At 41.7% G+C, this 25,224-nt stretch overlaps 1 protein-coding gene across 1 annotated transcript in view; it reads left to right on the forward strand.

Moving 5' to 3' along the window:
* The window catches only part of swap70b (switching B cell complex subunit SWAP70b), a 145,262-nt gene that overhangs the window by 101,053 nt on the left and 18,985 nt on the right, over positions 1-25,224 (forward strand). The window contains exons 7-9 of the mRNA XM_080190225.1: positions 11,017-11,198; positions 22,936-23,043; positions 23,976-24,142. Coding sequence (XP_080046351.1) covers positions 11,017-11,198; positions 22,936-23,043; positions 23,976-24,142 — 457 coding nt within the window. The remainder of the gene's footprint in view (positions 1-11,016; positions 11,199-22,935; positions 23,044-23,975; positions 24,143-25,224) is intronic.

Genomic DNA, 25,224 nt, shown 5'->3' on the forward strand with positions numbered 1-25,224 from the left:
GCATTTGAACTCAAGGCAGTATCATGTCTCAAGCGAATACTTAATTAAAAATTGACATTCACAGTCAAGTAGGGATTCAATATATGACTCTGCTTAAGGATGGACAAGAAGACTTCCAGACCGATGTGATTTAATGGGGGAGGCAATGGCCTAGTAGTATTATGGCTAGACTATTAATCCAGAAACTCAGCTAACATTCTGGGGACCTGGATTCAAATCCCACGACAGCAGATGGTGGAATTTGAATTCAATAAAAAATGCCTGGAATTAAGAATCTGCTGATAACTGTGAAACCATTGTCAATTGTCAGAAAAACCCATCTGATACACTAATGTCATTTAGGGAAGGAAATCTGCTATGCTTACTTGATCTGGCCTACATGTGACTCCAGAGACACAGCAATGTGGTTGATTCTCAAGTGCCCTCCAACAGCAGCTCAGGATGGGCAATAAATGCTGGCCAGCCAGCGACACCCATGTCCTGTGAATGATTTTTTAAAAAAATGGTCTTTCCTGAAATGAATCAAAAAGAGTCACCCATTCAGAATGAAACCAAGGTATAGTGAAACAAAGATGCTGCGTGGAATTTTCCCAAAATTCAGGAGTACTAGACCAGGCAACAAAAGTTGTATGAAACTTGCTGGCTTCACATACACCTTTTCTCACATTATTCAACAGCACTCTGTGCAATTTCAAAATGTTGGTAAAGATCACACATCCAGCTGGTAGGGCAGGGCCTAAACATGTTGGCAACACTGGGATTCTGAGATCAAGGATGTCATTTCTAAAGGATACCCCTATCTCAAAGTTAAATTTAAGTTCTCTCTGTCCCAACAGACGTCAGGACCCCCACCAGAACCACACAAACATCGGGGCAATTCCCACCCAACAGGCATTGCTCACCCCTCCTCACATGCATCAGTGCAGCCGCTCCCTATCGGTGGCACTGTTTCCACTCCCTTCACAGGCTTTGGCCCATTCTGAGCCCCTAACATTGTGGAAACCCACCTTTCTAAGGTCTGGGCTCTACTTCACCCCTGTTCACATGTACTGGGCCCATCCATACATAGGCACCTGGCTGGCAGTGCCAGGGTGCAGCCATGTCATGCAGCACTATACCTTTACTGTGTGTCCCTGGCGTGGTCGTCATGGTCATCATTTTGGTTTTTGAAAACAAGTAGTGATTTGCGCTGGTGTGATGTCACAATGGGTGGGTTGGAGGATAAGGCATGGGTGAACATTATGGCATCAAGGCTGTTAAATATATGTTAATTTATTAAGATTTATCAAAATCAGGTTCACACCCTTTCCAGAAGTTAACGACTACATCACCAGGGTGGGTAGAGATTACGTCTGTGCAAATTCTCACAGCTTATTGAGAATCCTTTGTTTTACAAGACCTTCACCTCAACTTTAAAGCACCAAAATCGTCCAAGAAATCAAATCAGCCTGCCTTGCGAGGGGCTAAAGTTTGTAACCCACAGACTGGGATATCTCTAATCTGTAAGAGTTATCTGTAGTTTGATCCTTATCTGTGCGAATGATTGTGTATGTCATTGTGCCTAATTCAGGGAAGTGAGAGAGAAAAAAAATAGCCTCTTAAAAATAACATTCCTAAAAGCTAGCTGCTGAATTATTTAATTGCAGCGTACCCTGCAAGGGTAAGAAAAACACACCTCCTTCATACAAACATACTGATTACAGAAGGGAAAGGAACACATAGTCTGTCTTTGACAGAATTGGAGACTTCAATTCAGGGTATAAACTCCTTGGAGCAAAAAACCAAAACTAACTTTGAAGGAAGGAGATGGGTAAAGTAACATAGCCAAAATTTTTGAAACAGAAGAGATTACAACAGTTAGCTTTGTGACTATTAACAATAGAAAATAAAATGGCTGATTTCAACATAAAATTATGCAACAGAATAATGGCCAAAATTAGCTCGTTAACACAAGGCAGCTGAAAGCCATAAATGAACAGATAAAACACAAACCCAAGGTACTAAAGATCCTGGCTGAGCATCTTGACTTCATTCTGAAATCGGAGCTGGTAGAAGGTTTAGAATCTATAACAGATTAGCTTACCTTGGCCAAAATTCATCTGTACTAGTAGAGGCTAGACTTCAGTTTCAGGCAAAGGAATTCTGAGGGGTTGGAGAAACTGCAAGACATAGGATGGCCGTAAGCACGTAACATGTCCCAGTTAAAGTTCCCAAGAACCAGTTTCCTAGAAATTTGACTATAAGAAATCTTGCAGTCTAATGAGAACTCTTTGCTTTATGAGACCTTTGCTTCAACTTTAAAGCATCAAAACTACCCAAAAAAACTACATGCCTGCCATGTGGGCGACCAAAGTTCATAAACCGCAGACTGAGATGACTATAATTACACTAGCTTATCTGTAGCTGATGTTTGTGTATATGACTGTGCGTGACATGTTTAATTTGGGTAAGTGCGCAAGAATAAATAGCCTCATTTATTTTTAAACTTTCAAAAGCTTGCTGCAAACTTAATTGGGACATACACCTTAAGGGTGAGAAAAGATGCACCACTTTCATACAAAACATGCTAATTATGGGCATTAAGGGACATTCTTAAGGGGGAGGGTGAGCAGCCAGAGGTCGTTGTACATATTAGCACCAATGACATGAGTAGAAAAAGGGATGAGGTTCAGAAGTATGAATATAGAGAGTTTGGCAGAAGACTAAAGTGCTGGACCTTGAAGGTAATAATTTCAGGGCTACTACCGGTACCAGGTGCTAGTGAGTGTAGGAATAGGAAGATTAAGCAGATGAATGTGAGACTTGAGAGCTGGTGCAGGGAGCAGGGATTTAGATTTTTGGATCATTGGTATCTTTTCTGGGAAGGGGTGACCTATTCAAGAGGGATGGGTTACAACTGAACTGAAAGGGGACAAACATCCTGGTGGGGAGATCTGCCACTCGGGACGGATTAAACTAGTTTGGCAGGGGAGATGGGACCTAAAGCAGTAGGGAGACAGAAGAGAAGTTTGAGGACAGCACAGAAGTTGAGAGCACATTAAGTCATAAAGGCAGTGTCAGTAATCCTGGTACCAGACAGATCAGGCAAAAGCAAGACAGAGAGGAAGGGAAGTCCAGATTAAACTGCATTTATTTCAATGCAAGAGCCCTGATGGGCAACGCAAGTAAACTCAGGGCACGGATGGGTACGTGGGACTGGGGTATTATAGCAATTACTGAAACATGGCTAAGGGAGGGACAGGACTGGCAGCTCAGTGTTCCAGGGTACAGATGCTATAGGAAAGATAGAACAGGAAGTAAGAGAGGAGAGGGAGTTGCACTTTTGATTAGAGAAAACATCACGGCTGTACTGAGAGGGGATATATCCGAGAATTCGGCCACTGAGTCTATATGGGTAGAACTGAGAAATAAGAGGGAGATCACTTTGATAGGCTTGTACCTTAGGCCCCCAAAAAGCTGGTGGGAAATTGAGGAGCAAATATATAAGGAGATTACAGGTAGCTTCAAGAAAAATAGGGTGGTAATAGTAGGAGATTTTAACTTTCCCAACTTTCCTCTGAGCGAAGGGCAAGGCTGGCAGAAGTAGGGAACCCTACTTTTCGGGATGTTGAGGCCCTAGTCAAGAAGAAGAAAGAAGCACGTGACATGCATAGGCAGCTGGGATCAAGTGAATGCCTTGAAGAGTATAGGAGTGTGTAGGAGTAGAGTTAAGAGAGAAATCAGGAGGGCACAAAAGGGACATGAGATTGTTTTGGCAGATAAGGTAAAGGAGAATCCAAAGAGCTTCTACAAATACATAAAAGGCGAAAGAGTAACAAGGGAGAGAGTAGGACCTCTTAAGGATCAACAAGTTCATCTCTGTGCAGATGGGTGAGATCCTAAAAATATTTCTCATCAGTATTTACTGTTGAGAAAAGCATGGATGTTAGGGAACTTGGGGAAATAAATAGTGATGACTTGAGGAGTGTACATAATACAGAGGAGGTGGTGCTGGAAGTCTTAAAGTGCATCAAGATAGATAAATCCCTGTATCCCAGGACATTGTGGGGGCTAAGGAGGAAATTGCGGGTCCCCTGGCAGAGATATTTAAATCATTGATAGTCATGGATGAGGTGCCTGCAGATTGGAGAGTGGCAAATATTGTGCCTGTGTTTAAAAACGACTGTAGGGAAAAGCCTGGGAACTACAGGCGAGTGAGCCTCAATCTATGCTGGTTAAGTTGTTGGAAAGTATTTTGAGAGACAGGATCTACAGGCATTTAGAAAGACAAAGACTGATTAGGGACAGCACGGCTTTGTGAGTGGAAAATCATGTGTCACAAATTTGACTTTTTTGAAGGGGTAACCAAGAAGATAGATGAGTGCAGTGCAGTTGATATTATCTACATGGACTTTAGCAATTCCTTGGACAAGGTACCTCATGGTAGGTTGTTGCATAAGGTTAAACCCAGGGTGAGGTATCTAAATGGATACAAAATTGGCTTCTTGACAGAAGCCAGAGGGTGATTGTAGAGAATTGTTTTTCAAACTGGAGGCCTGTGGCTAGTGATGTGCCTCGGGGATCAGTGTTGGGTCCACTGTTATTTGTCATTTATATAAATGATTTGGATGAGAATATAGGAGGCATGGTTCGTAAGTTTGCAGATGACACTAAGAGTGATGACATAGTGGACAGTGAAGAAAGTTACCTCCAATTGCAACAGGATCTTGACCAATTGGGCCAATGGGCTGACAAATGGCAGATGGAATTTAAATTAGATAAATGTGGGTTGATGCATTTTGGTAGATTGAACCAGGGCAGGACTTAATTAGTTGATGGTAGGGCACTGGGGAGAGTTATAGAACAAAGAGATCTCAGGGTACATGTTCATAGCTCCTTGAAAGTGGGGTCGTAGGCGGAGTGAGTGGTGAAGAAGGCATTCAGCATGCTTGATTTCATCGGTCAGAACATCGAATACAGAAGTTGCGATGTCTTGTAAAGTTGTACAAGACATTGGTAAGGCCACACTTGAAGTATTATGTACAGTTCTGGTCACCCTATTATAGAAAGGTTATTATTAAACTAGAAAGAGTGCAGAAAAGATTTATTAGGATGCTACTGGGACTTGATAGTTTGAGTTATAAGGAGAGGCTGGATAGATTAGGATCTTTTTCTCTGGAGTGTATTAGGCTGAAGGCTGATCTTATAGAGGTCAATAAAATACTGCAGGGTACAGATCAGCTAGATAGTCAGTATATTTTCCCAAAGGTAGAGGAGTCTAGAACTAGAGGGCATAGGTTAAAGGTAAGAGAGGAGAGATACTAAAGTGTCCAGAGGGGCAATTTTCACAGTGTGGTGAATGTCTGGAACAAGCTGCCAGAGGTAGTGGTAGAGGCAGGTATAATTTGGTCTTTCTAAAAGCATTTAGACTGTAACATGGTTAAGATGGGTATTGAGGGATATGGCCCAAATGCAGGCAATTGGGATTAGGTTAGGGGTTTTAAAAAAAAAAGGGCAGCATGGACAAGTTGGGCTGATGGGTCTGTTTCCATGCTGTAAACCTCTGACGTACATTCTGTCTGTGACAGTACTCATTGTTTACTACATTTCTAAGTTTTGTGTCATCTACAAACATTGAAATTATGCCTTGGGTATCCAAATCTTGCCGGGTGTTAGCGATGGAAAGGTGGTAGGACTGGAGGGTCTCGATGACATTACTGTTACTAGAGAGGTGGTGCTCGACAGACTGGAGGGGCTGATTGTGGACAAGTCCCCAGGACCGGATGGAATGCATCCGAGGGTTCTGAAAGAAATGGCGGAGGTGACAGTGGATGCCTTGGTGGTTATTTTCCAGACGTCGCTGGATTCCGGGGAAGTGCCGGAAGATTGGAAAGCGGCTAATGTTACGCCGTTGTTTAAGAAGGGTGCCAGGCAAAAGGCGGGGAATTATAGGCCGGTTAGTTTAACGTCTGTTGTAGGTAAAATGTTAGAATCCGTCATCAAGGAGGAAATAGCGAGGCATCTTGAGGGGAATTGCTTGATAGAGCAGACGCAGCACGGTTTCGTCAAGGGGAAGTCGTGTCTGACAAATTTATTGGAGTTCTATGAGGATGTGTCTAGGGTGGTGGATAGAGGAGAGCTGGTGGATGTGGTCTTTCTTGATTTTCAGAAGGCGTTTGACAGGTACCTCACAGAAGTTATTGCAGAAGGTCAGGGGACATGGAGTTGGGGGTAGGGTGTTAGCGTGGATAAAGGACTGGTTGTCAAATAGGAGGCAGAGAGTGGGGGTCAATGGGTGCTATTCAGATTGGCGGTTGGTGACTAGTGGAGTGCCTCAGGGGTCGGTGCTGGGGCCTCAGCTATTTACCATTTTTATATAGATGATCTGGAGGAGGGAACCGAGTGTATGGTGTCGAAATTTGCTGATGACACCAAGATTGGTGGAAAGGCAAATTGCGCGGAGGGTGTGGAGAGTCTGCAGAAGGATCTAGATAGGCTGGGCGAATGGGCCAGGAAATGGCAAATGGAATTTAATGTTGGCAAGTGCGAGGTGGTCCACTTTGGTAGGAATAATGGTAGGAAGGATTATTACTTACGTGGAGAAAAACTGCAGCAGGCGACAGTGCAGAGGGACCTCGGGGTCCTTGTGCATGAGTCGCAAAAACCCAGCTTGCAGGTGCAGCAGGTGGTCAGGAAGGCGAATGGGATGCTGGCCTTCATTGCGAGGGGGATTGAATATAAAAGTAGGGAGGTCTTGCTGCGGCTATATAGGGCAGTGGTGAGGCCGCAGCTGGAGTACTGTGTGCAGTTTTGGTCGCCGTACTTACGCAAGGATATTTTGGCCTTGGAGGGAGTGCAGAGGAGGTTTACTAGGCTGATGCCGGAGTTGAGGGGGTTGAGCTATGAGGAGAGGCTGAATAAACTAGGCTTGTACTCGTTAGAGTTTAGAAGAATGAGGGGAGATCTCATTGAGACGTATAAGATGATGAATGGGATGGATAGGATAGAGGTGGAGAGACTCTTCCTGCTCAGAAAGGACGGTAGGACTAGGGGGCACAGCCTCAAAATAAAGGGGGGGGGACGGTTTAGAACGGAGTTGAGGAAGAACTTCTTCACTCAAAGGGTGGTGAATCTCTGGAATTCTCTGCCCGTTGAAGTGGTGGAGGCTACCTCGCTAAATATTTTTAAGACGCGGGTTGATGGGTTTTTGATAAGCGAGGGGATTAAGGGTTATGGCGAGAGGGCGGGAATGTGGAACTGAGCCACGACAGATCAGCCATGATCTTATTGAATGGCGGGGCAGGCTCGAAGGGCCAGATGGCCTACTCCTGCTCCTATTTCTTATGTTCTTATATATCAGAGGACTGACTGTTATATGACTCTGGGGAATTCCACTGTTTAACGCCATTCTTTCTGAAAAACACCTGTTCACCACTACACTCTGCTTTCTAGCCCACAGCCAATTTAATGTGCATCCTGCTATTGTCCCTTTAATCAAGCAGGTTTTAACTTTGATTGGAACCCTATTATGTGGGACTTTGTCAGGTACATTTTGAGTATCTATGCACATTACATCAATCACAGTAGCTTCAATCCTTTCTGTTAATTTATCAAGAGATCTTTCAAGTTAATTGAACACAATTTACCGTTAACAAATCCATGCTGATTTTCACAATTCTTAAAATGAGGATGATTTTTGTTCCAGATTGTTATGTCTAAAGATTTCTCCTCCACCAACATTAGGCTGACTGTGTCTATTTTTATTGGTCCTCTAATAGCATACTTTTCTCCTGCCTGCATAAGAAGCACTCTTTTTGGTCCCTAATTGTCCTCCCACCCCCATTTCTTTGACTACCCTTTCACTATTTATCTGTTCATAAAGATTTTTTGGTTCCCTTTTATGGAAACCATGAATCTATTCCCATACTCTTTGCGCCACGTATTTTCTCTTTTTTGGATCTCCTCTGTACTATATTCAACTTAGTTATTTACTGCTTTTTGAATCTTGCTTACATTTGTCATAAGTCTTTTTTTTTCTAGTTCACTTCAGTCTCTATATCTTTCATCATCTAGGGAGCTCTTTTGTCTTTACAATGTTATCAACATATAAACAGAAGATTGGATTCAGAGACAGAAAGCCAATCAATGTGAGACGGTTTGAGATGTCACACGCGCACACACACACTTTTTATTTTTGACTGTTTTATTTTTGACCTGTCTGAAACTCTTTCATTCCTGATGATATTATCAGTGCACCCCAACTGCTATCCCACTGAAATATACTTTGTTTGCCCCACTTCACTCCTGGTTTCACACTCCTGCCTCACAGCACCAGAGACTGGTGTTCGATTCCCAGCTTGGGTCACTGTCTGTGCGGAATCTGCACGTTCTCCCATGTCTGTGTGAATTTCCAAGTGAAAGATATGCTGGTTAGGTGCATAGACAATGCTAAATTCTCCCTTGGTGTACCTGGACAGGCGCCAGAGTGTGGCGACCAGGGGATTTTCACAGTAACTTCATTGCAGTGTTAATGTTATTCGGATTGGCGGTTGGTGACTAGTGGGGTGCCCCAGGGGTCGGTGCTGGGGCCTCAGCTATTTACCATTTATATAGATGATCTGGAGGAGGGAACCGAGTGCAGGGTGTCGAAATTTGCTGATGACACCAAGATTGGGGGAAAGGCAAATTGTGCGGAGGGTGTGGAGAGTCTGCAGAAGGATCTAGATAGGCTGGGCGAATGGGCCAGGAAATGGCAAATGGAATTTAATGTTGGCAAGTGTGAGGTGGTCCACTTTGGTAGGAAGAATGGTAGGAAGGACTATTACTTACGTGGCGAAAAACTGCAGCAGGCGACGGTGCAGAGGGACCTCGGGGTCCTTGTGCATGAGTCGCAAAAACCCAGCTTGCAGGTGCAGCAGGTGGTCAGGAAGGCGAATGGGATGCTGGCCTTCATAGCGAGGGGGATTGAATATAAAAGTAGGGAGGTCTTGCTGCAGCTGTATAGGGCATTGGTGAGGCCGCAGCTGGAGTACTGTGTGCAGTTTTGGGCGCCGCACCTGCGCAAGGATATTTTGGCCCTGGAGGGAGTGCAGAGGAGGTTTACTAGGCTGATACCGGAGTTGAGGGGATTGAGCTATGAGGAGAGGCTGAATAAACTAGGCTTGTACTCGTTAGAGTTTAGAAGAATGAGGGGAGATCTCATTGAGACGTATAAGATGATGAATGGGATGGATAGGATAGAGGTGGAGAGACTCTTCCCGCTCAAAAAAGACAGTAGGACTAGGGGGCACAGCCTCAAGATAAAGGGGAGGCGGTTTAGAATGGAGTTGAGGAGGAACTTCTTCACTCAAAGGGTGGTGAATCTCTGGAATTCTCTGCCCGTTGAAGTGGTGGAGGCTGCCTCGCTAAATATTTTTAAGAAGCGGGTTGATGGGTTCTTGATAAGAGAGGGGATTAAGGGTTATGGGGAGAGGGCGGGAATGTGGAACTGAGCCACAACAGATCAGCCATGATCTTATTGAATGGCGGGGCAGGCTCGAAGGGCTAGATGGCCTACTCCTGCTCCTATTTCTTATGTTCTTATGTAAGCCTAGTAGTGACGTTAATAAATAAACTTTCAACTTTAAACTCAGAACTAGATCCAGCATTGCTTTCATCCTTGCTGTGCTGGAAACGCACTGATCTAGAAAGTGCTGTGGTATGCATTTCAGGAATTTTGACCTATTTTGCCATTTACACTGTTACTATCGCAGTCTATATTAGGATATTTGAAATATACCATTACCACTCCTCCTTTTCAGAAACCATGTGCTAAGAGGGCTTTGGCGAGCTTGGACCTCCATGTTAATCTTGCTCTGAAGGCGTGTATCATCTTAGTCGGTGGTTTATTCATCCAGTTTATGAGGCTGTTAAGAAAGATTGTGCTTAGTCTTCCTTAATCTCGTCTACCACTGATCTTTTCCATCACCATCACACTTTCTAATCATGATTAGAAATTCCAACTGTCTCTTCCTGAACTTGGTCAGCAGAGTTCTTTTGGTCTCAGATTTTTACTAGCACCTCTTCATTCATAGTATGACTTGTCCAAGATATTTTCATTACTTGCCTCAAACACCATAACTCAGCAACCTCAGTTCTTCTCTACATTGCTTCACTGATCACCCAACACTAGCTACTGTGTCAAAATTGGTGTGATGTAGCATCCTGGGGTCCTCAGCTTTATTTCCATGGCTAATTTGTAGTTGATGCTATTACTACTGTGAGGTTTTGCATTTTATGCAATTTATTTGTAAATTTGCTGCTCTATCTCCTTCCAACTACCCATTGGTTGATAGTGTTCACCCAGTAGTATATTCATTTCTCTATTGTTTCATAATTTTAACCAAATAAATTCTGGTTTTCACCCCTCGTACATCATCCCACTCCAGTTCTATGATTTATTTGACCAATATTGCAAACTCTCTTTCTCCCCCTCCCTATTTTTCTGAATTCCTTAAAACCAGGAATATCAAGTTCCCCATCTTTGAAACAAATATCTCTTATTGCCAATGTATCAATCGTGAAACTTGTGACTGCAGCTCACCAAACTTATTTACCACACTGCATGCACACACTAATTTCAAATACATCTTGGACCGTACCATGTTTGCCTCTTTTCACATCTTTCCCATTTCTGAATCCAATCTTTTGTTATTATGATGATAGCATTGTAAAGGTGAGTTGATAATAGAACAGTTTTCCTGTAAGGTCAGGGAGTATTGATAGTGCCATTAATTATATTGTCTGCAGATTTGCAACCACTACAGTATCCTACAGGCTTCAAGAAGCCATAAATTCTGGTCCCGCTGTCTAGGAAACCAGGCTTTCAAAGCAGTGGAGACATATTGACTGATTAATTTGCATCCATTATGTTGCATATTGGCAATGGCACAAGTCTGGAATGAGTATTGGTCAACTACAATGACAGTGTAACTTCAACTGTATAACTAACACCTCAAAAACTGAGCTGTTTCATTTTTGACTCTGCATTTTGAATAGCTATTCAAACAGCCATCAGCCTACTGAAGGACCAGAGACTTCCTCCACACAAGGAAGGCCGACAGAAACGACGAGAGTTGAGACAGAAACTACAAGCAGAACAAGAAGAGATAGCACAGCGAATGAAAGAGCTGCAGCTGGCAAATGAAGATAAACAGCAAGAATTAGAGAAAATGCGTAAGGTGAGAATGAGACCTGGGCATGTTTCTTCACAAATGTTTGAAGGTGGTAGTGGGATAGGTTAACAAAGCAGTTATTAAAGCTCTATTAGATCCTGCTTTTTAATCATAAAGGCATGGCATACAAAAACCAGGAAGTTTTGGAATGCACTGCCTGATGAGACAGAGACAGCAGATTCAATAGTAGTTTCAAAGGGGAATTTGATGAGAAAGCAGACAAACTGCAGGGATATGGAGAAAGACTGAGGAATTTCTTCAAATGAGCTGGCATGGACTTAGTGGGCTGATGTGTTGTTCCATAATTCTAAGATTGAGACAATGTATTCAACTACTTTTGTACCCTTCTCTTTTCCTCCAAATCAAACTTCCTTTGATGTTTCCTTTGTTTTATTTATGAATTCTCACTTTTCTCTAATCTCTCAACCAACTCCACTTGTTTCCTTTTCAAATTCATTTTGTATGTAAGATCCACCTGTTCCTGTGACCCTATTCCCACTAAACTGGTCCTCCCTGCTCGGGCACTAACCTTTGCTTCCTTTCCAAAGTCCTTAAATATGCTGTCACTTCCCAAAGAGTTAAAATAAATAGGTGACTTAGATGTGAAGAACTAATAACACGTTGAGCTTACACCATTAGCACCTATAACTTTAGCTACCTTTGTAGCCAGAACCAGCACATTTAAATAAAACTCCTATTAACTACTAAAATAATGTTTATATCTGAAGATCAGTTAATTCTATATAAAGTTTCAAAATGTCTGCTATACTCCGATGTTTAGGTCATTTGATCCAGGTCTCTAAAAAAGTGCTATTCGTTGTCTAGTGGGTATGCAACAGAAACCATAATTTTACTCCCATACATTTTACAAACCCACCCACCCACCCATCATTATATGGAAAACCCTTTATTTCTGTTTTATATTTCCTGCAGCACCGTCCAACTCAGACTTGCCATGTGAAAAATTGCCTAACCTGTGTCCACCCTCTGTAGCACTGCTTATTAAATTGCCATCAAGATATACCAATGCTTTATACTCAAACCACTAGGTACTGAATGCTCTCTTACAGTATTAGAGATGAATCAACAAATGCCTCTCTTGCATTCTGAGATTGATCATTGCACAGGTGTGGGTGGTCACTCCCAGTGATGATGTGGAGGAATTGGAGAGGAAAATGGACAGGATAGAGACTAAATATTTTCTGTCAAGAAAATCCTCCAGTTTCTTTGAAAGTGCTGATGAGATGTAACGTAACATGATCTCTCGTTGTATTACAAAACTCTTGAGTTTGTAACTTCCTAATCTATTTCCTCATTGTTATCTGAGTTGCTGCAAATGTCCAAATCGTAAATCTACAATTTATAATTCAGGTTATATGAGGAGGTAAAAACAGGCTCAGTTTTAATGGTGCATCTCCCTGAGGAACAAAGGTAGTTACAGGGGAAAAGTATAAATGCATTTCTGGATGCTCTTAATAAGGCACCTGATTATCTGACATTATAAACAACTTTACAGGAAGTAGCAATTCTCTGTTTCATGTACAAATATTTCAAATATTCTCTTAAAACCGATCCAGACCTTCAGTTACATTTGTTGTTTCTGTTCCACGATAGGATTTATTTTGGAAGTTAAACCAGCCCTGCCATGTCTTCATATTCTTTTGGTTTGTTTCTTTATTTTGCACAGATGCAAGTGCAAACAATGAAACACTTTGCATTTTTTTTTGCTTGTGCGTAAAGGAATTATTTGATAACCATGGGCCACAGTATTATGGTTTTACCATTTCACCCCGTATAGTTTTTCCTTTATATTCAGCATTATCTCTTGCACCATGCTATTCTGTATTTCTTCATTCTTGGATTGGCCTGCTTTTCCCCTGTTTTCTAATTTAATTTCTTTAACCTTCCCTTCATTTATGGTATAAGTGAAATAGTATCAAAACACAAAATTCATCACTTAGCAAAAATATTCTGATTGAAACAGTCTATAATCCCCATTCCTCATTGCAGATTCATCAATTCCATATTTGTTACCAAAACTTTGCCAATCACACTGTAACTGCAAGAGAACTTAGAGAAACTCATTTGATGTAGCTGATTTTGATTTTAGTTTGTATCTTTGTTTACATCACGTTAATGAGAGCAATCAATTCATTGCTAATAAGGGATGATGAAGGTAGTGTGGAAATTTAGGGAAAAAGTAACAACAAGGGCCTTTGGCCTTGTGGATCAAGAACTGGCTTGCCTGCAGAAGGCAGAGAGTGGTTGTGGATGTGTCTTTTTCTGAATGGAGGTCAGTCACCAGTGGAGTGCCCCAGGGATCTGTTCTGGGACCCTTGCTGTTTGTCATTTTCATAAATGACCTGGATGAGGAAGTGGAAGGATGGGTAAGTAAGTTTGCTGATGACACGAAGGTCGGTGGTGTTGTGGATGGTCTGGAAGGATGGCAAAAGTTGCAGCAGGACATAAATAGGATGCAGGACTGGGCGGAGAAGTGGCAGATGGACTTCAATGCGGATAAATGCGTAGTCGTCCATTTTGGCAGAACCAACGGGATGAACGAGTACACCATCAAGGGCAGGAGTCTTGGTAGTGTTGAGGAGCAGAAGGATCTTGGGGTCCGGGTCCACAGGACTCTTAAATCGGCCTCGCAGGTGGAAGAGGTGGTCAAGAAGGCGTATGGTGCACTGGCCTTCATTAATCGAGGGATTGAGTTTAGGAGTCGGGAGGTAATGCTGCAACTTTATAAGACCCTTGTCAGGCCTCATTTGGAGTACTGTGCGCAGTTCTGGTCGCCTCACTATAGGAAAGACGTAGAAGCTATTGAAAGGGTACAGAGGAGATTTACAAGGATGTTGCCTGGACTGGGAGGCATGCCTTATGAAGTTAGGTTGAGGGAACTGGGTCTCTTTTCCCTGGAGAGACGTAGGTTGAGAGGCGACCTGATAGAGGTTTATAAAATGTTGAGAGGAATAGATAGGGTGGATTCTCAGAGGCTATTTCCCCGGGTTGAAATGGTCGCTACGAGAGGACGCAGGTTTAAGGTGTGGGGAGGAAAGTACAGAAGTGATGTTAGGGGTAAGTTTTTCACTCAGAGGGTGGTGAGTGAATGGAATCGGCTGCCGTCAGTGGTGGTGGAGGCGAACTCGCTGGGGTCTTTTAAAAGACTTCTGGATGAGTATATGGGGTTTTATGGGATTGGGGGTTATAGATAGGTGTTGATGTGATCGGCGCAACTCGTGGGCCGAAGGGCCTGTTTGTGCTGTAGTGTTCTATGTTCTAAATAAAGCTGGAAGAAATGTTGCCATACAATTTCATCGCTTCCATGGGCATGAGATAGAAACAAAGATTTTGCTTATCTATATTCATATTTTGTTCCAGTGTCTTTGAATTATTATAAATTTATGTTCTCCATTTGTTGGTGGTGGAGGATAACACCACATACTTTTTCAGCAAATGTAAAATTGTTTTGTTTCCTGAATGGCTGAGCATGTTTATTCATTGAACATATAGACCAGGATTGCTTGAGTTTCACTTCCCTGTTTTCTTAATCTTCTTTCTTCTCATGTGATTGTTAGTAAGCTTTAAGCTGCTTATCTCGCATTGTTCAACTAAAATGCATTAATCAGGGAAGGAATTTGACATTGATAGGATGCAGAGCTGGGCTAAAAAGTGGCAGATGGAGTTTAACCCTGATAAGTGTGAGGCGATTCATTTTGGTAGGATAAACTTGAATGCAGATTATAGACTCAACAGCAGGGTTCCAAGGAATGTGGAGGAACAGAGAGATCTTGGGGTTCATATCCACAGATCTCTGAAGGTTGCCACTCAAGTGGATAGAGCCGTGAAGAAGGCGTATAGTGTGTTAGAGTTTATTAACGGGGGGATTTGAGTTTAAGAGCCGTGGGGTTATGCAGCAATAATACCGGACATTGGTGAGACCACTTTGGAATACTGTGTTCAGTTCTGGTCACCTCATTATCAGAAGGATATGGAAGCATTGGAGAGAGTGCAGAAGAGATTTACCAGGATGCTGTCTGGTTTGGAGGGTAGGTCTTATGAGGAAAGGTTGAGGAGGGATCTGGGGCTTTTCTCTTTGGAGCAGAGGAGGATGAGAGGCGACTTAATAGAGGTTTATAAGATGATGAGAGGGATTGATAGTCTCCTGTATGTCCACTCTTATTTCCTCAGGTGGATGTAGCTGTTACTAGGGGGGCATAACTATAAGGTTCATGGTGGGAGATATGGGAGGGATGTCCGAGGCAGATTCTTTACTGAGAGCGTGGTTGGGGTGTGAAATAGAGTGCCTGCTGTGATAGTGGAGTCGGACACTTTAGGAACTTTCAAGCAGTTATTAGATAGACACATGGGGCATTCCAGAATTAGAGGGAGGGGATAGCTTGATCTTGGGATTGGATATAGCTCGGCACAACATTGAGGGCTGAAGGGCCTGTACTGTGCTGTAATGATCTGTGTTTCTATGGAATCAGCTGTCAAGAATTTGAAAACTACATGTTGTTCATGTGAGACCTCATCAAATAACTGAGTAGCTAAATGGATTCTGCATTATGTTACTGGCCATAAAGACCAGTAAATCCTCAATTTGAAGTGAAGTCCATGTTGAGGTAATTTCTGCCAGAGTGATAATGGATATTTTAGTTAGTCTCAGATTCCGTCTGTCAGGGGATCTTGACTTGCTATTCGTTGACCACAGTAGGCAGGGCACACAAACTGACGTTCCGTTTAATTGGGATCCAGCGCAATGATAATGCCTGTTATCCAGGTTCATGTTGAAATGGTTTTTGCAATGGTGCTGAATGTTTGTCGCTGGTCATTGAACTAAATTAATCACGTGGAACAATCTTCAGGGCAAGAATGAGCATGTAGGGAGGATATTAAAAAGATTTTTGAAGAGTTGCTGTTATTTTTGCAGTAATTTTGTGAAAAGGCACAAGTTACACCTTGATTTGCTTCACAGGCGTGACAGTTTCATGTTCGTATTTTCAGTGGATGTGTAAATGTATTTCTTTGATTTTTTTGTTAACATGGAAGGAAGTAGTTCAAAAATTCAAACTATACAAAAGTCTGTATTTAAAATACCTCTTTACTTAAAAGAATTCCATTGCCATATCCAGTCTCCTTGCAGATGGGCTGTTGTGCTGATTCCAGAAACTGGAAGGAGTCTTGTGTACCTTGATTCCATTGACTTACAGCATTGGTTATCAGTCTGTAAGGGATTTGAAATGAATGTGGAAGCAACTAGTCCCAAAAACATATGACTGAGTCACATGATGTTGAATCTTTTTGTTAACAGTTACATTGAATCGTTTGTTTTTTCAAAGTGCATGGCTACCCTGCTCCTCCCCCCACCCACTCCCAAAAGCACAGTGTACGTTTTCTCAACTTGTCCTTCTTTCTCATTAATGTTACTGATTTGCTGGGAAATAGTCATAGTGGTACCCATGACCTTCTGACACCCTCTCCTACTTGACTGTTCATTTATATATGAGCATGGAAAATAATCAGCTGCTAAAATTTCCTTAATACATTTATAGCAAATGTTTAAATATTTGGTCTGAACTGAGTAAATTTGTAATGCAGATTAACCTTGGTAAGCTTAGTTGTATTTCATTTTAAATGCATGGTATTCATAATTTATATTAAGCAATTATGTTAATAGTTCCACAATAGATGAAAAATGGGAATCTAGTTAAGTATCATGTAATGTCAACAGATCAACATTTGAGTAGTGAGGAAATGCCATTTATGATACTTGCTCTTGTATATGCAAAATGTTCTGTATAAAACTAGAAGTGGTGCCAAATGTTTATTTACTGTAACATTTATAATGTAAACCTATGGTAATTCATAAATAAATCTCTGTTTTCAAAAAAAAAGCAGCTGCAGGAGAGTTGCTTGAGAGGGACATCGTTGAAAACCTTTAATTAGACAGTTCATTGCTCAAACTGGTGCTGTTATAGAAACAGTGATGAGTAACTAAATTCCCTTTTTTGGTGGCTTTTTTGGGATGTGTTGTTGATTGGGTCAGCATATATTGCCCATCCCTAATTGCCCTTAAACTGAGTCTCTCACGCAGCCAACTCAGAGCGGTTAAGAGTCAACCACGTTGCTGTGGAATTGGAGTCACATTTGGGCCAGACCAAGTAAGATATCCTTCCCTAAAGGACATTAAAAAGTGAACCAAATGGGTTTTTACAACAATGGACAATGGTTTCATAGTCATCATTAAGATTTTTAATTCCAGAATTTTATTGAATTCAAATTTCATCATCTGCAGTGTTGGGATTCAAACCTGGGTCCCTAGAGCATTACCCAGGGTCTCTGGATTACTAGTCCAGTGCCAATACCACTGCCTCCCCTGGCATATTTACTTGCCAGACCACTCTGAAAGTTCCATATTTCAAGCAGTTACTAATGAATATAAACTTGGCTCAAGTCTTATTTTGAAAAAACTGTTGTAAAAGGTGAACCTGAATTGATACATAACCTGAGTTAGTCTCCACGTGGAAGATTGCTCGCCGTGCAATCACTACTTTAAAATTTAACCTCTTTGGATTCCTGTCAACCTTTGGTGACTGCACTAAGGATCTTAGTTCCCTTGTTATTTTAAACACAAATCTGCTGAGCGTTGTAACTTCATTAGATTGTTTCAGGGAGTCTGCAGCTTTAAACCAGGGTGCTTTGGATTTTTCAATTTCCTGAAACAGGTTCAATGTTATGGATAAAGTGGGAAATGGGTTCTGTTAGACTGCATACTTTGCCTCCAAAAAGGGAAATGAATTAGTTACTCATTTCTGTGTTTCTAAAACAGCACTGGACTGAGCTGTGCACTATTTAAGGAATAGAAATGAGCTTATCATACTGTACGGTAATATCTGTGGCTTTGCACAGCTGTGACAGCCAGTGGAGGGAAAAAACTTAGTTTATGCTAATATTAAATCTATGACTTTCTGACAATACAGTTTATTTATTAGTCACAAGTAAGGCTTACATTAACACTGCAATGAAGTTACTGTAAAATTCTCCTAGTTGCCACACTATGGCACCTGTTTGGGTCAATGTACTTAACCAGCATTTCTTTCAAAATGTGGAGCACCTGGAGAAAACCCACGCAGACATGGGGAGAATGTGCAAACTCTGCACAGACCATGACCCAAACCAGGAATTGACCTGGTCCCTGATGCTGTGAAGCAACAGTGGTAACCACTGTGCTACCATGTCACCTATTGATGTCAACCAAATTATCATGGAGAGATGGGATAGGGATTACGTCCATATGGTTTCCGCCACACAGTCAAACCTCTGGTGAAAAGGCATAGAGTAATGATAGAATTGTATGAGCACAGCTATCATATTACTTCCTTTTCTTCAAACAAAACCAATCCAAAGTCCCACACCCAAGCTTGAGCACATGACCTGGATTATTTCTTCACTGCAGCAGTGAAGACGTGGTTCTTTTAGAATCATAGTAATAATAACACCAAAAGAAATCATTTAGATTATTGTACTGGTGTGAGCCAAAAAGAACTATCCAGCCTAATACCACTTCCTAACTTGTGTATATCCAAGTACTTTTTAAATGTGACAAGAGTTTCTGCCTCTGCCACTGCCATCCTTTATTCAGTGAGTTCCAGACCTCCTCCACATCCTTAGTGAAATAAATTCTCTTCAATTCCCCTTTTAATTCATTTCATAATTACTTTAAACCTTTGCCTTCTTGCAATTAAAATTTGGCATTCCCAAGAGACCAGAATCATAGGGGTATGGCCATCTTGGAGGGTTGAAGGAGATGACAGAAGTTGGGGATGAGGCATTCCATGGAGGGATTTGAAAATAAGGTTGATAGTTTTAAATTGAAGACGTTTCTTAACTAGGAGCTAATGTAAGTCAGTGAGCACAGGATGAAATGGGATACTGAAAATTAAGACATGGTCAGCAGAGTTTTTGATTGACCTCAAGTTTCGAGAGCGTAGCATGTAGGAGCCAGCCAGGAGTATATTGGATTAGTTGAGTCAGGAGGTAGTGATGGTTTCAGCAGCAAATGAATTGAGACAGATGAAGTTTTGATGATGTTACAGAGGTGAAAATAGGCAGTCTTGGTGTGAATATGAGGTTGAAAGCTTTTTACTCGGCTATTAATGTAAACACCCTCCAAGCATTCCAGATTAATGAGACAAACAAGAACAGGAGCCAACTTTTAATTCTTTCAACAATCTCCCTTTATTTAACACTCCACGTACCAGTTCAAACTTTAACAGTTGCAACTCTTTTGACTCTTAACCGAACGTTGACTCTTAACCGAACGTTGACTCTTAACCGAACGTTGACTCTTAACCGAACGTTGACTCTTAACCGAACGTTGACTCTTAACCGAACGTTGACTCTTAACCGAACGTTGACTCTTAACCGAACGTTGACTCTTAACCGAACGTTGACTCTATTCCCAATGTAGAATTTATCTTTGTGGTCTTCACTGAAGAAGTTCCTTCAGGGCATACTACTTATGATGGTGGATCTTTATAGAGCTATCACTGGAGAAAAGAGCTGCACATGTCTATTATTTTACAAATTCTGTACAAATTTTGTACTCATTTAGATACCTCACCCTGGATCTTGTGAAATTTAACTTTATGCAACAACCTACCATGCTGTACCTTGTCAAAAGCCTTGCTAAAGTCCATGTAGTCAACATCAACTGCCTTGCTCTCATCTACCTTCTTGGTTACCCCTTCAAAAAACTCAATTAAATTTGAGAGACATGATCTTCCACTCTCAAAGCCATGCTGACTGTCCCTAATCAGTTCTTGCATCTCTAAATGCCTGTAGTTCATGTCTTTCAAAATACCTTCCAACAATTTACCCACCACAGATGTAAGGCTCACTTGCCTGTAGTTCCCAGGCTTTTCCTTACAGTCTTTTTTAAACAAAGGCACAACATTTGCCACTCTCCAATCTTCAGGCACCTCCCAGTGACTATCGATGATTCAAATATCTCGGCTAGGGGACCTGCAATTTCCTCCCTAGCCTCCCACAATGTCCTGGGATGTACTTCTTCAGGTTCCGGGGATTTATCTATCTTGATGTGCTTTTAGACTTCCACACCACCATCTCTGTAATGTGTACACTCCCCAAGACATCACTACTTATTTCCCCAACTTCCCTAACATCCATGCTTTTCTCAACAGCAAATACAAATGAGAAATATTCATTTAGGATCTCGCCCTTCTGCACATAGATGACCTCGTTGTTCCTCAAGAGGCCCTACTCTCTCCCTTGTTACTCTTTTGCCCTTTATGTATTTGTAGAAGCTCTTTGGATTCTCCTTTGCCTTATCTGCGAATACAATCTCGTGCCCCCTTTCTGCCCTCCTGATTTCCCTTAACTCCACTCCTACACCCGCTATACTCTTCAAGAGATTCACTTGATCCCAGCTGCCTATGCATGTCATGTGCCTCTCTCTTCTTCTTGACCAGGGCCTCAATATCCCGAGTCATCCAGGGTTTCCCTACTTCTGCCAGCCTTGCCCTTCACTCTAAGAAGAATGCTTTTACCTTGAACCCTGGTTAACACACTTTTGAAAGCATGCCACTTACCAGATGTCCCTTTGCCTTCCCACAGACTCCTGCGATTAAGTTTTGAAAGTTCCTGCCTGATGCATCAAAATTGGCCTTGCCCCAATTTAGAATTGCAACTTTTGGGACAGACCTATCATTCTCCACAGCTATCTTAAAACTAATAGAATTACAGTCAGTGGTCCCAAAGTGATCCCTCCCTAACACTTCTGTCGCCTGTCCTTCCTTATTTCCCAAGAGGAGGTCAAGCTGTGCCCCGTCTCTAGATTTGCAATCCACATACTGAATGAGAAATTCCTCCTGAATACACTAAACAAATCTCTTTCCATCCAACCCTCTAATACTATGGCAGTTAAGATTAGCATAGTTGAAATCCTACACTTTATGTCCTTTTTAATTTGTGTATTTCTGAGATTTCATTGCATGTTTGTTCTTCTCTCTCCCTCTGCCAGTGAGGTGATCACTCGTACCCTCCCAGCAGTGTGATATTTCTCTTTTAGTTCTTAGATTCAATGCAGATAGATACATTGTAGAATAGTTAAAGCACAGAAGGAGTCCATTTGGCCTGTCTTGTTCCCTGCTACAGTATCTCTGCCAGTCCTTCTCACCCACCTTTTCCTCATAGCCCTGCAGACTTTTTTTGGTTGTTTATGTAGTTCTTTGAAAGCCGTTATTGAATCTGCCTCCATCATACTTAGGCAGTGCATTCCAAGTCCTAAGCACTTGTTTCTTATGTTTTCCATTGATTCCTATATTAGTCACCTTAAATCATTGTTTTCTGAGCCATCTGCTAATGGCGACAGTTTCTCTCAATCTACTCTGTCTCAACTGTTCATGGTTTTGAACATCTCTATTAAATTTCCTCTCAACTTTGTTCTCAAAAGAGAACACTTCCAGCTTCTCCAGTTTATCCATATACCTGAAATCCTTTATAGCTGAAACCATATTTGGAAATCTTTTCTGCATCCTGTCTAAGGCCTTTGTGTCATTTGATGTTTCATTTGAGATTGCCATTTCTCTGCATGGCTGAGATTGATTCTTTAACCAAGATTGTGATTCCTCCACACCCTACTGTTTCATTTTTCATTAATCCCCTTCTGTCACAAATAGGAAATTTGAGTTGCCATTTCCTGCCCTTCTTTAAACCATGTTGCTATAATAACCCTAATATCATGTGTAATGTGCCCACAGGGCTTCTGACTTACTGACTAGATTCTTTCCATTAAGTATCGTTAAGCATTGTCAATGTCACTTATTGTCTATTTTCTGACTTTTTTCCCCCTACCTTCATGTTCACATGCTAATTTCCAGCTTTGTTTCTCTCCTTTCTGAATTTATGCCCTGCTTTCCATGCCTCCTGCCAAGTTAGTTCAAAATCTCCCTCAAGAACACTAGGAAATCTATTTGTGACAACATTGATCCTAATGCCAGCAAGGCAACATACCATGGTGGAACCATGTTTGCCGCCCCAGAAATTATTGCCCTAGCTTGGCTGTGGATGGGAGGGCTCCTGCATACCTATCTGGTCCTCCAATTCACCCATTCTTTCACTGCCTGTGTATGCTGAAATCTCTGGGGCAATCCATGTCGCAGATGTACTACATTGATGTCAGCTGCAACTCGAGCTCTGAAAACGAAGGTCCAAACTCCTCCATCTAATGATGTTTTCTGCACATGTGGCTGTTCAGAACATGAGAAGCATCTTTGGAGTTTCCACATGGCACAGAATGTGTCTTTAATAGGAATGAAGTGTCTTATCATGTTTTAAGTAAATGCAGAGACAAATAAAGGAGAGAGGAAAGAACAACGGGGGAAGGTCTGATATAAGAGTAAAAAGCAGGAGTAATTAAATGATGAAAAGATTTGATGCTACAAGGCAAAAGGGAATGGTAATGGGCAAGAAAAGGGACAAAAGGTGGGTCTAGAAGAACTCAAAATGATAAGAGGAACCATTACCAGCAACTGCTATTCACAAAAATGGAAGTAGTGCATACAATCTGAAATTGTTGAACTCAATGAGTACGTACTGTTCACTTTAAAAAAAAAACCCACTGAGTTGCCACCAAGTCATGAGTCAAGATAGAGTACCCTATGTGGCCAATGTAATGTACTGAGGTTTGATGGTCTATGCTTGCCTTGTGTTTCTAAAGGAACTGGAGGATGCTGCAGAACAGGCTGCTCTCGAGGAGACAAAACGTCTGCAGACACAGATGCAGCTGCAAGATCGATTCAGACAGGAGCTGGAGCGAGAAAAAAATGTAAGCACAATGTACTTTATGCTTTAGTTTCGATAATGTATCACCTGTTTGCTATTCCAATACTTCTAGTATAAGGGTGTTTGGCATAACAATGGTTAATGTGGGACTGGAGAACAGTACTGCCCACACTATGATGTAAAGAGACACAAGAAACTTGTGCACACGACAGAAAGGTTAACACATAGAACAGACTTCTCTTTGTAATTAGTTAGCAAAACATAGGCATATTTGTTTTGACTTAAGTTACCAGGCTTTGGATTTTTCAGAAAGTCCTTGGAGAGACAGAGAGAGAGACGTTGCTTTCTTCTGACAACCCAGGCAGCAACTACTTGTATTTTAAAATGAAAAAGAAATTGGTCTGTTCCTGCAAGCTTAGCTCCATCCATTTGGCACATGACTCTTTCCAAGTCAATCAACCTAATCAACATTCTACTCTAAAACCCCAGGGGGAGCCTAAGTAAACACACACACATTATTAGATCTGCTTAAACAACCACTCCCATATCTAAAATGAGTAATTGTCTTGCTCTCTCAACTATTTTATTATACTTGTCTTGACCAAAGCAAGCAAGGTCCAATCTTTAGTTCAGAATCTGTGTTTGCCTCTTCCTGAATAAATACAAGTGCTAGTTTTTTTTTGTGTCCATCTAAGATGCAGCTTTGTATTTCCCCTTAAATCTAAACTTCTTTTCCTGATGTATCAATACTGGACTTTTGCTGACTTCTCCACAGCTGAGCTAAGTAACTTGTGGAGTTTCATTTGTGTTCCTGCATCCTATTTCTCTGCAATGCAATATGGTGGAGTCTCATTATATTCGATTCTTGCAAAGACCCATAGTGTTCACTCGAGGTGTGAGCAGCTCTGATAACCATTTGGGGTTCTTGTTCATTCAGGAAAGTAAAGATTCTTATCTGTGCTCTGATGTTTTCAGATCAGAGAGCAGATGGAGGAGAAAGTAGCTCAGAAGTCTTCTGAATTGCAACAATACCTGCAACGTGTGCAGGAACTGGAAGATATGTACAAGAAGCTTGAGGAAGCCCTTGAGGATGAACGGCAGGCTCGACAAGAGGAGGAATCTGTCCGAAAACTTCAGGCGAGGTAATAAAATATTTAAACTTCCAGGTATTTGCAATTGCAATTTCTTTTACAGAAAATCATGTCTTATTCAAAAAAGTTAATGAAAGGAGAGTATAGCAGAATATTACTGTAGTATTATAGGGAATTCAATATTTCAGGGCATTGAAAACCCTCTGCAGCCACGTTCAAGTGTACTGAAGGATGTAAAATGTAAACTGCTGGAAATACAAGCTAGGTGCAAGACTAGGCCATTCTCTCCTCAAGCCTTCCCGGCTAATTTGACAAGAATATATCTGATCCGGGTGTAACCTCTACTTTCCTGTCAATGCCTACATGTTTGGACTCTATTGTTACTCAAGAAGCTGCCTTATTTAGCCATAAAAATATTCAGTGACTGTGCCTCTACTGCTTCTTGGGGAAGAGAATTCCACAGGCTAATGGCCCTCTGAGAAAGAAAAAATCTCCTCTTCTCCATCTTCATTGTAGAAGTGTCACAACAGGTTAAAGTCCAACAGGTTTATTTGGTGTCACAAGCTTTCAGAGCGCTGCTCCTTCATCGGGTGAGTCAACCTGATGAAGGAGCAGCGCTCCAAATCTTGTGATACCAAATGAACCTGTTGGACTTTAATCTAGTGGTGTGAGATTTCTTATTGTACCCATCCCAGTCCAACGCTGGCATCTCCGCATCATGCTTCCCTTCTTTGGGAGATCCCTTTGGAAAAGTCCTTTCAGCATTCACTTTGTAAAGTCCCCCCAAGATCTTGTATGTTTCAATAAAATGACCCCTCAAACTTATCAATTGCAGTAGATACAGGCCCAGTCTGTCCAATCTTTCCTCGTGAGGAGACAGCACTTTATCCCAAAAATCAGTACAGCAAACCTTCTCCGAACTGCATCTAATGCATTAATATCCTTTCTTGAATAAAGAGACCAACACTGTACACAGTATTCTAGATCTGGTCTCACCAAGTCCCTGCACAACTGTAACAAAACACCTCTACTTTTACATTCCATTCTCCTTGCAATAACCAGCAGTATCCCATTTGCTTTTCTAGTTACTTGCTGATTCAAGTTATCAGGGCAGATGGCATCTGTGGAGACAG

This window comes from Carcharhinus amblyrhynchos, chromosome 6 (assembly GCF_965287045.1).
Source record: "Carcharhinus amblyrhynchos chromosome 6, sCarAmb.v2.hapA, whole genome shotgun sequence".
Classification (NCBI taxonomy): domain Eukaryota; kingdom Metazoa; phylum Chordata; class Chondrichthyes; order Carcharhiniformes; family Carcharhinidae; genus Carcharhinus; species Carcharhinus amblyrhynchos.